The sequence below is a fragment of the Xenopus laevis genome, chromosome 5L, assembly GCF_017654675.1.
Source record: "Xenopus laevis strain J_2021 chromosome 5L, Xenopus_laevis_v10.1, whole genome shotgun sequence".
NCBI classification, from domain to species: domain Eukaryota; kingdom Metazoa; phylum Chordata; class Amphibia; order Anura; family Pipidae; genus Xenopus; species Xenopus laevis.
Window position 1 is genome coordinate 39,037,346 of NC_054379.1, and position 12,594 is coordinate 39,049,939.

The 12,594-nt window shown below is 38.0% G+C and overlaps 1 protein-coding gene across 1 annotated transcript in view; it reads left to right on the forward strand.

The window, feature by feature from the left end:
* The window catches only part of LOC108716110 (sodium/potassium/calcium exchanger 3), a 222,768-nt gene that overhangs the window by 43,542 nt on the left and 166,632 nt on the right, over window positions 1-12,594 (forward strand). The window contains exon 2 of the mRNA XM_041562667.1: window positions 10,367-10,519. Coding sequence (XP_041418601.1) covers window positions 10,367-10,519 — 153 coding nt within the window. The remainder of the gene's footprint in view (window positions 1-10,366; window positions 10,520-12,594) is intronic.

The following is a 12,594-nucleotide window of genomic DNA, read 5'->3' on the forward strand; positions in this document are numbered from 1 at the left end:
AGCTTATCTGTTATTTGCTGTTTAACCTGTGCCTTTTAGCCCTATTTTACCTTGAATGGCTGCCCCATGGCTACAGAGCAGCTTATTTGGATAAACTACAGCAGTGTTTGTAAAGCAAACACACCAGTGGTACCAGTGCAGGGCAACAACAGTGAATTATATTTGAATTAATTTCATACATTTTCATTTTTTTGATGTTCCTGTTCTTTTAAGAGGACGAACATGTAATCCTGGTTCAATGATTACTGATTTTCTGCTGTAAAATAGGGCAGGAGCAAAATGCTTGTCCCTTTGAGCTACATACACTTGGCACATGCACGTAGCCTTTCCACCAACTGTATCTGTGCTTGGCATCTTCACTTAGTGTTCACTGGTGCTCCATTGACTTGCACATTTTGAATGGCATGCCAGGGTGCCAATGTTTCAAACCCTCCTGCCTTTCCTGTATGGAGGCATTGCCAGTACACACACTATGCAAATTAGGGGCGGGGAGGGAAATCGCATGAGTGTTTGTCACAAAACAAGGAAGTAAAAAATGTTGTGCCCTTCCCACCCTAATTTGCATATGCAAATTGGGATTGGATTCAGTTTGGTATTTGGCCGAATCTTTTGCGAAGGATTTGGGGGTTCGGCCGAATCCAAAATGGTGGATTCAGTACCATTTTTGATCCCAAGAGAGTTAGAAATTAACAAAGTTTCCAGCGAGACAAAGGAATCCAGTCTTGTTTTTTGCAGCACTGTTTGTTGGGGAGTGTGATGTCAGAAGTGTGCACCATTCTATGTTACCTTCGTGCCAATGATGTTTGTTTGCTTCTCCCATAGTTGCTGTCAAGTACATGCTGGGTGTTGCAATTACAGAATCTCTGTTTGTATTGGTCAATATTTAATGTACTTCTGGGGATCATAATAGAACTGTCGTGGATTAACTAATGATCCTAATAAGAGGATAATGTAAAATAGATACATATTAATGGGATGGACATGTTGCATAACTGAATTATTATTGTATTCCAAGGTTAGTACATATTGCATCACTCTGGTATTTACAAGGAGTGGCTAGTACTCAGTTGGCCTTTGCATAAGTCAGTTAATATATATATATATATATATATATATATATATATATATTTATATGTGTGTGTGTGTATATATATATATATATATATATACATATATATATATATATATATATATATATATATATATATATATATATACATACAAAAACAAAGAATTTAGCTTATCCATGTGTTGCAATTAAAATCAGTCTGGTGCATGGGTGTGTGGCTTATATCATATACAACTTTAAGGAGCAATTGGATTAGAGGGAACTTGTCTGTATTTGGTAAAAAGAGACACTTTTAGTTAAATGGTTTGTACAAAGTGTGCATAAGCTGATTCACCCTGCCAAGACAGTGTCCATACATCTGTCCTACATTTTATTTTTTTTGGGAGTGGAAAGACCATACCTGCTTCTCTCTTTATTTAGCATGACCTCTTCCAAAGAAACAGTCAGCATTATGGGCTTTTAAGTAATCTGTAGGACTGTGTTTAGAGGGTCGAGTGTTACTATATATAGTAACGTAGTAAGTTAGGTTGAAAAAAGACACACTTAGATCAAGTTCAACCTTTTTAGTCTATATTGTATATAAACTGCCTAACTGCAAGTTGATCCAGAGGAAGGCAAAAAAAAAAAAAACGGTCTAGTCCCTGGATCAACTTGTACTATGAGCTATCTTCCATAACCCTGTATTCCTTCATTTGCTAAAAAGGAATCTAATCCCTTCTTAAAGCTATATATTAAATCAGCCAGTACGACTGATTCGGGGAGAGAATTCCACATCTTTTGAATTTTAAGACAGAATCTCCTTTCTTCTAATCGGAATGTCAGCTGGAAGGACCCACTGGTAAATAAAGCATAAGAGAGGTTTATGTACGATCCCCTTATATATTTATACATAGTTAAGCGCCTCTTCTCCACCGTGATCAACCCCAACTTTGCCAGTCTTTCCTTATAGCTGAGATTTTCCTTTTACCAGCTTAATTGCTCTTCTCTGGACCCTCTCTTATTCAATAATGTCCCATTTGAGTTCTGGATATGGATCATAAGCATCATTTTTTTAAAGACTACAAGACAGGGACTTACTGGGTACTGGGTATAATTGGAAATCAGTTAAATCAGTTATAATAATAACCCTGGGGTACATACCAAGAAGGATTAGCGTTAGGGATCCAGGAAGGGGCAGGCTATCCCATCTTAAAACCAGGCTTTCCTGTTAAAAACTGGACAGAAGGCAAACATAGGTAGAGTTGCCAAAGGGCAGCTGCTGGGTGGGTGTTGCATAATTAAGATCAGCAGTAGGTAGAACACTAAAGTTGGCCTATTCCCAGTACAGACTGGCAGGATATTTGTATTCCATAAGGATACCATGCCTCATAAATGTGGCACAAACATAGTAGATGTGGGAATACAGTACTAATTCATAATTAAAATTGTCCAGATATCCATCAGGCTCTTTTGATTTTTCCTTTGGGACAAGGACTGCATGAAAATGTTGATGCAGTTTTCTTCTGACAGCTTGCATTCGCAGCAATTCTGATCACATTGTTTGACTGCTGGCCAAATTTAGGCGTATGGCCAGCTTTAGAATAATACCATCACAACTGACGTCCTTCAGAACAAAAAAATTTTCTTAGCTGGAACTGAGTTGGGCATATTTATTATGCTGTGTAAAAAAAAACTTGGGTGACTTCTGCCAGAAGCAATGTAAAATAATGGTAGGAAATCTGGAGTTTTAACTTTTTATACAGTTTTTTCCACTATTTATGTTTTACACAGCATAATAAATGCCCCAAATTGTGTGGACCTACACCCGCACTAGAGTCCTGCATCAATCTGCAAAGTTGGCTGTTTTTTTGGTGGAAAAAAGTCCTGATTTCTTGACTATAATCATTCCTCAAACACTCTTTTGTTGCTTGTTTCTGCCCGGTCCACTTTGCAGCGTGATTTCATTTCTGGATTTTAGAGATTTCACAAGTTACATTAGGTAGAGGGTCAGATCTTGGGAAAAGCAGGTAGCAGGTCTGTAGAGGTCTGGGTTGAGCACAAGTCTGTGTGTTAGGAACCATACAGGTCATGCTCTGAGCCCTAGGTAAAAAAGAGAAGCTCAGAAAGTAAATTGAACTAGGAGGATAAATTTGCACTATTTTACAGTATATTTTCTTAACCATATCATTGAATTTACCAATGAAAACTACACATCTATCCCAATAGAAACTTGCCATTTGAGTCTGACACATGGGGCTTTTGTACTTTTTGAAAGTATTGTTCCTTTAGAACAAGTACCATGCTGTTTTTATTAAAATACATCTTTGTTCAAGTGTTGTTGGAGAATGAGAAAGACGCGAGCGAGTCTCTGTCTATAAGCCAACAGGTGTCTCGTATTGGGATTCTTTTTTTTAAATGCAGAATGGTAACATTACTGTAGATCAGGGAAAATGATATTGTTTGTCAGAGTATAAAAAAGTAATACAGCCAGCAGTTCTTCTTGTTTCTAGTTTACTTAACAATTGTCTTTCCAATCAGTGTGAAAATGTGCACAGAAAGTTACAGAAATCAGATACTAAAGAGCTATGGGATCTGTTATCCGGAAACCCGTTATCCAGAAAGTTCCGAATTACGGAAAGGCCGTCTCCCATAGGCTCTATTATAATAAATTAATCCAAATTTTAAAAATTATTTCCTTTTTCTCTGTAATAATAAAACAGTACCTTGTACTTGATTCAAACTAAGATATAATTAATCCTTATTGGAAGCAAAACCAGCCTATTGGCTTTAATTAATTTTAACATGATTTTCTAGTACACTTAAGGTATGAAGATCCAAATTAAGGAAAGATCCGTTATGTGGAAAACCCCAGGTCCCGAGCGTTCTGGATAACAGGTCCCATTACTATAATAAAACTGATACTATATAATAAAACTGAAGCAATCGTATCAGGAACTCACTTAGTTTGTTATAGAATGGCAAATGCTAAGCAGCTTTTCAATTGGTTTCATTATTTATTTTTTTTATCGTTTTTTAAAATGATTTGCCTTTTTCTTCTGACTCTTTCCAGCTCTCAAATGGGGGCCACTGACCCTATCTAAAAACAAATGTTCTGTGTATATGGTTATTGCTACTTTTTAGTACTCATCTTTCTATTCATATTTCAGTCTCTTCTTCAAATCAGTGCATGGTTTCTAGGGTGATTTGGACACTAGCAACCAGATTGCTGAAATTGCAAACCAGAGAGCTGCTGACTACAAAGCTAAATAACTCAAAACCACAAATAGTAAAAAAAAAATGAAAACCAATTGCAAATAGTTTCAGAATATCACTCTCTACATCATACTAAAAGTTAATTTAAAGGAGACGGAAAGGCTGTATTTACTTGGGGGTGCCAAAAGTTAGTCACTCCCGAGTGATTGTATATACTTACCTTTCACCCTGGGCTGGTGCTCCGATCAGCAGAAAATAGGCCTGGAACTTCTTCCAGCGAGTGATTGGCTTCCTTCTACTTCTTTTTTTTGCGGGGGGCATGCACTGTAGCACGAAAAGCCAATCTTTAATGAAAAAGTTGGCTATTTCGTCCAACTTCGCAAGCGTCTGCCCTGGGAAATTTAAAGAAAGAAGAAGAAGGAAGCCGATCGGTATGTGGTGCTCACTGGAAGAACCCCCAGACCAGTGCAGTTTTCTGCTGTTATGAGCACCGGCCCAGGCTGTGAGTTAAGAATATACAATCACTTGGGGTGCCTAACTTTTGGCACCCCCAATTAAATAGGCCTTTCCTTCTTTAAAGGTGAACAACCCATTTAAGGTATGGTGATCCCCCTGCCCCAAGATTTCAGATAATAGATGCCATACCGGTAAAATGATAGAGATACAGTCATATGGGAGCAGCATATAAGGGTAAAATCACAGCTCTAAACCTTGCATATCTGCCAACAACCAAATGAGCAGTAGACAATCATTTAGAAGTATGGGTTGTCATACTAGCAAATACAGGCTCTGATCTGATTAATAATCAAACAATCGAAAGTTTATAAGGCTTTTCAACACAGTCACTCCTGACCAAGATGCCAGCTTATTAGCATGATGACGGAATATATTTGGCCATGGGTATGATCATGTGACCGGCTAAATCACACTAATAGCTAGTTGTTTGGCAAGGTCCATCATTGTGCCATCAGCTTTTGTTGTTCATGGATATCTAACATTGCACAGGGCAGTACAGAACAGTAATATTCAGCTGTATAGAACTGAAATTATATAATTTGTATCAACTCTGTGATGATGCAGCCGCACCAGTAAGTAATGTATTGTTTGCACTTATGCTATTAAATAAGTAAAATCATGTATTTATCTTGCCTTATTATTATCTTTTATATAGGGCTCTTACATTGGACACAGCTCTAACATTCTATAGAATTTTTTTAATAGATTTTTTGTACCAGTACCCTGCTCCTGAAAAGCGTCCTGTCAGACAGGAGTCATGCATTAGTATTTTATATTATTTTGTATTTAGAAGATGTTTCTTTCTGCACTGGGCTGATTTTAGTAAATGCAGAAATTATCATCCGATTTTGGTAGATGCAGAAAAATATCATCAGATTTTAGTAAATGCAGAAATGATCGTCACTCGCGCTGAAAATTATCTGTATCCTCTGCTGATTGATTTGGAAGATTACACAGCTAATTGCACATTATTAAGAAATATGTCATCTGTATGCAGAGCAGAGATGTGCCAACATGTGGCTTGCCAGCTGTCGCCCTAACTGCCGTTCCATTTTATATGTATCCTTAGCTGATGGCTTAAAAAAAAAAAGAAGCTCTCTATGAAGAAACATATCATCCAGACCACAAACCAAGCCATTTCTAGCCAGTGTTCTTTGCTTGATGCTGCACTTCAGATGGAAGGTTTAGGCAGCATGAGGTTGGCGGCTGCTGGTTGTTGTTGCCATAGATGAGATTTGAATTACACAGTGCTGTTCATTTTTGGAAAGACCCTGCAACAATGCCCACAAATCAGGAAACAGAACCAATGAAATACAGTGTACAAATCATAAGGGGTAATTTATAAAAACTGTCAAAACCAATTGGTTGCTATGGGTTACTAGACCTGGGGCATTGCCGATTACTTGCTATGAGTTACTAGACCTAGGGCAAACTCAGTTGAACACATTCATCAACACTAAGCAAATTTGCACCTGGACAGTAACCCACAGCAATTAGTTGCCATCAGTTACTGCAATAGTACAAATATGTCCATTGTTTGTAAATGACACCTAATGATTTCAATTATATTACTCTAAGGGTGGGGACACACTCTAATATTCCGGGGAGATTAGTCACCCAGCAACAAAACTCCTCTTCTTCGGACTTTGTTTTCCAAAGTCGCCCGAAGCTGCCTCACGAGGAAACTTAAGGAAACTAAGTACTCCGAGTGCCATCCCACTGGCGATTTACATTCTAGCCGGTGGGAAGGCTTTTCAGGGAGATCAGTCGCCCGAAGAAGAGGAGATTTGTCGCTGGGCGACTAATCTCCCCAGAATCTTAGCATATGTCACCACCCTAAACCAGAAAGACTTTTGTAAAAAAGGGGTGGTACAATACATGTGGCGCAAAGTTATTCTCCGTATGTGAATGAAACTTGCACAGAGGTAATGACATCATGAGGGGGAGGATAGTGACATCACAGGGGTGGGAACTGGGAAGATGACTGTGGTAGGAGTAGGATTTGCTGTAGATTGAGGGATTAAAATGGATCAGTCAGTGAGTTTAGTGAGTTTCAAGTGGAGTTGACTCTTGTGAAACAGTGTTCAAATGCATGGTTAAAAAATTCCCTGATGTTTGAGAAATGTTCTGTAAATTGCTTGGAAAAGTTCCAAAAACCCTCAGAATGCAGGGAATAATTATGTGGCTGCCTCAGATTTCAGTAGATATTGTACTCTTTCCCCTCTGTACCATTATACATTAGTGGACGATGGGAGAAGAAAAAGTGTTTTTTTGGGGGGTATTGACGGAAAACTGGTATTACTCTTTTGAGCGGGAATTCTAAAGGTGTTTTCTGCCCATGACGGAATCCTGGATTGCCAGATCTTTTTTAATGGGACCCAAAATCAGTCGTGATTTCACCTCAGGACCCTAGATCACTTCATTGCAGTAGTCTAGTTACTAGGAACAGTAACGCCAAAAAAATGAAAGTATTTTAAAGTAATGAAAATATCATGTACTGTTGCCCTGCACTGGTGAAACTGGTGAGTTTGCTTCAGAAAAACTACTATAGTGCCCCCAGCTTATTTAAATCGACAATAGTAGTGTTTCTGAAGCAAACACAACAGTTTTACAAGTACAGGGCAACACTGCATTATATTTTTATTACTTTAGAACATTTTTGATGTTACTCTTCCTTTAATGATGTTTGAGTGTTGAAATTTTGGCAAAAATCATGTTGCGATCCCTTAACTACAGATTTCAGTGACTTGAACTTGAAGTAGCGAGAGAGAAATAAATAGCATTTAGGTGCCAGAACATAGGTAGAAAAATATCAGCGTGGTCTTTCTTGAGAGAATTTATTGACCAGCATATAGCCTGCTGCTCAATTGCCTGCTGATTAAAGAGGTTGTTTCACCTTTAAATTAACTTTTAATTCAGAGAAAGATAGCCTGAGAAAAATTGTAGTTGGTTTTCATTTTTGATATTTGGGTTTTTGAATTATTTAGCTTTTTATTCAGCACCTCTCCAGTATTTAATATCTCTAATCTGGTTGCTAGGATGCACATTGCCCAAGCAACCATGCATTGATTTGAATAAGATAAATATGAATAGGAGAGGCCTGAATAAAGAGGCAAATAATACAAAGTAGCAATAACAATAAATCTGTAGCCTAACAGAGCATTTGTTTTTTAGTATGGATGCACCAAATCCACTATTTTGGATTCGGCCGTACCCCCGAAACCTTCATGAAAGATTCGGCTGAATACTGAATCTGAATCCTAATTTGCATATGCAAATTACAGACGAGAAAGGAAAAACAGTTTAGACGTCCTTGTTTTGTTACCAAAAGTCAGGCGATTTCCCTCCCCACCCCTAATTTGCATATGCAAATTAGGATTCGGATTCGGTTCGACCGGGAAGAAGGATTCGGACCGATTCCAAATCCTGCTGAAAAAGGCCGAATCCCGACCCGAATCCTGGATTCGGTGCATCCCTATTTTTTAGAAGGGGTCAATGAAAGGGTCAATGAAAGTGTCAGAAGAAGGCAATTAATTAAAAAACTATAAAAATGAAAAAGTGAAGACTGATTGGAAAGTTGCTTAGAATTAGCCATTCTGGAGCATACTACAAGTTAAATTAAAGTGAACCACCCCTTTTAAAGGAGAAGGAAAGGTTAAAACTAAGTAAGCTTTATCAGAAAGGTCCTCCTAAATATACCAGTAAACCCTTAAAGTAGTGCTGCTCTGTCAAAAGAAACACTGCATTTCTTTCCTCCTATTGTGTACACATGGGCTTCTGATCAGGTTTCCTGTTTTCATCTTAAACCTCCTTGCCCCGGGCATAAGCATGCTCAGTTTGCTCCTCCCCCCTTCTCTGCTGTAATCTGAGCCCAGAGCTATAAATCAGCAGGGAGAGACTAAGGCAGGAAGTGATGTCATACCAAGCTAATATGGCAGCTGCTTTCCTAAAAAAGCAGAGAGCTTCTACAGCTTTCTACTCAGGTATGGTAAAACATTTTACAGAATAAATATAGCATTCTAGCTTGCACTATTGCAGCTAATCTATTGGCAATAAAATGCCTCTGTAGCTTTCCTTCTCCTTTAAATGCTATGTCTGCCAGGGACGTTACTGTGCTAGATAAGGACTGAAGGCACAACTGAAAGAAACAATTGTGTAAGTTTACCCATATTCACTACAATTCCTGCCATAAAACAATGGTAAGGGGGGCCAACAGAAAAAACACTAAAACGCTCTGTGTTTACAGCCAAATGGGAAAAATTACAAGACTACGGCTTCTAATCAACAAATTACAGATTACACGGAAGTGCAAATAAACGCGAGGAACAAAGTGTGCCCTGTATATACATGCAATATCAATGATAACTGTTTAGGTGGAACAACTGGAAGACTTTTACATGCATTTCTAATGTATGTTTCTATGACTGCAAGTGATTATCTTCTACAGCCTTTGTAGGGGGAAGTTCATGCATCTCCTATAATTGTACATTGGCCTGAAAGGAAGCTGATTAGAACCCACTGATTGCTATAACAGCTCTGGTACGGCTCATTGATTCATGTTTCAAGAATCTTTACTGGCAAAAGGCTTTATTATTTAACTGTTACTGTAAATGCTATTGATCTTGTAGCAAAAGTGCAAAGCAGTTCCGTCCTAGTGGAGGACCACATGCCTGGACCACTTGATATAAGCCAAGGGTTCCTCTGACTTGTGAAATAACTATTGCTAATGTGCGGGTTTCCCGACATTTGTTTAAATGTTTAAACTAAAAATGTAGAAATACACGTATAGGACCTGTTATCCAGAATGCTCGGGATCTGGGGTTTTCCGGAATAGGGATCTTTCTGTAATTTTGATCTCCATACCTTAAGTCTACTAAAAAAGCATTTAAAAATGAATCAAACCTAATAGGATTGTTTTGCATCTAGTAAGGATTAATTATATCTTAGTTGGAATCAAGTACAATGTTCTGTTTTATTATTACAGAAAATAAGGGAATCACTTTTAAAAATCAAAATTATTTGATTAAAATTAAATCTATGGGAGATGGCTTTCCCGTAACTTAGAGCTTTCTGGATAATGGATGGATGCTACACTGTACTCTACAACCATTTATAAAATAGAATTACAAGCTCACATACATATATACTGGTTGTCTAGTCTACCAGTCTACATTTAGCTGGTTGAGTTGGGGGAGTTTTCTTCTGATTTTGGATATAAGATGCCTATGGTGTCCCTCTTTTTAGGAAAATACTAACCACACTGTGTAGAGTAAGCACATCTTATGGTTGATGTAATGGGGTTTGGAGTTCCTGGATATGTCCTAATGAAGCTCAGAGTGATAATCTAAACACCACTCATTGGTCATGTAGACCAAAGTGACTTCTTCCCTGCCTCTCATGAATACAGTGTTGTTAAACATAGGCAGCTCTGTATTCATGGATGGACACAGGTGCTGCCAGCGAGGCAAAAAGCGTGGTGGTTTTAGTCTGTTGTCAGTAATTGAGCCTTTAGCTTTTTTATTCATGGTAAGTCTTGTTATTATATATTATTTTTTTTCTGATGAATGAAATACTGTTTTTTTCTTTCAGGCTATAATAGTGTTGACTATTTTGACAATGATCTAAGCAATGCAATAGAAACCAATGAAAAGTGGAGTGGACGTGGGATACTTTGGACAAGTGATGAAAATGTGACTGAAAGCCAAAGAGAGACCAAGCATCGCAAGAATTGTACAGAACCAGGTACAGCTTACAGCTATATGAGTTATGGGATGCCAAACAGTGGAGATCTAATCATTGTATGGAACTTATAGTAATCACATTTTCATCGCCAGGTTTGTCAGCAGCCTTATGGTTATTTTGTGTAGAAATTATGTATTACAAATTCCACTTCAATTCTAATGCTGTTAGGGCTTTTCCAAGCTAATGGCATATTACATGTGGCTACATATTACATGTTTACTTGGGTGTTTAATGCTAAAAGTACTTTTTACTCCTTTGCTCCATTGTAAGTAGGGTGAATGCTGCCTCCCATTTGACATATCCATTTCGTTTTTCTGAAGGCTTAATGCAAATTGCCATTTGTACAAGCTACTGTTAATTTGCCCTGTGTTTAGGCTGTAATGTTGACTGATTATCATTAGGGACTGTGGCACCGGGGGCACTTTGTCTGTGTCACAAAAACACTGCATTTTATTCCATGAGAAGCACTCTGGCTGATGGACCAAAAGGCTTAGAGGCCTATTCAGGGCCAGATTTACATACCGGGCGCCCCTATGCTCGCTGTTGTTGGTCTCCCCCATGCCCTCCCTTTTATTTGCTTAAATTTTCATCGGGACCAGAGCAATATTTAAAAAACTATTGTATCACCTGCTCATCCCCAGTGTTTGTGAACAAATGGCAGCATGTCGCCCCCTAAAATCCTGCCACCCTAGGCCCGGGCCTCTCAACAAATCCGGGCCTGGGCTTATTTATCAAAGGTCGGATTTTAGTGGTTTTAGGGTTTTTTTTGAAACCACGACTAAACTCACAAACTCTAAACTCTAAAACTATGAGCGATCTTAATAAAGTGAAGATTTGATTAAAAAAAGTATAAACAGAAAATTATTATGAACGATGCGCTAAAAAACCTCGAAAAATTAGAGTTTTTCTGACAATTACAAGTGAAAAAAACCTCTAAAAGTCTGAATTGATTTAAAACAGTCGAATAGGATCAGCACAGCTCCCACTGACTTCTATGGGACCTCAACATCTTTTACCTGGCGAAGTTTTGTATTAGTGTTTTTGTGGTTTTTACACTTGATAAGTCGAATTTTTAGAGCTTTTTGAAAAAAAATAGGTAAACCACAATTTTTTTGAGATTGTGGGGAAAAAATAACCGAGATTGAGATCCTTAGGGGCCTATTTATTATTCTGTGTAAAAATGGGAGGACAAGATCATCAATTAGATGATAGTCACTTACAAGTTAGGAAACAAAAGAAAAGATCTGATTGGTTACTGTGGGCACCATCAACAGTGATGTTTTCCTCCAATTTTTACTAGGGATGCACCGAATCCAGGATTCGGTTCAGGATTCGGCCTTTTTCAGCAGTATTCAGATTCGGCCGAATCCTTCTGCCCAGCTGAACCAGATCCGCATCCTAGTTTGCATATGCAAATTAGGGCCACAGAGGGAAATCACATTACTTTTTGTCACAAAACAAGGAAGTAAAATAATTTCCCATTCCCACCCCTAATTTGTATATGCTAATTAGGACTTGATTCGGTATTTGGCCGAATCTTTGCGAAGGAGGTTCGGGGGTTCAGCCAAATCCAAAATAGTGTATTCGGTGCATCCCTAATTTTTATATAGCTTGATAAATAGGCCCCTTGGTTCAGATTTTTTTGGGTTGAGGTTCCAACAGGACTCTACAAACCATGGGCGTTTAGCATAGATCAAGATTTCTGAGAGGAACGATGAATGAAAGCTGTGACACCAAAGATTATAGAAGATATAAGAAATAAAGATATATGAAATAAAGAAATAATAAGAATAGGAAATAAAGAAAAATTAGACCCATGCATTTCTTGATCAGCAGATTTTACAAAAATCTCAAAATGTTCATATGTACCAAACTCTTTGTGCATCACTAGTACCATGTAAGGTATTTTGTTGTGTTTTACATGCAGTTATAATTACACTCTTTTCCCATATCTCAGTTGGGGATTAGTGGAAATGCTGTATTCAGATGTACTAAATATGGAATGAGCTATAATTGTCTCAGATGTGCTCTTTGTTTGGTGTCATGTGACTCATCTCTCTGATGTTCTAATTACA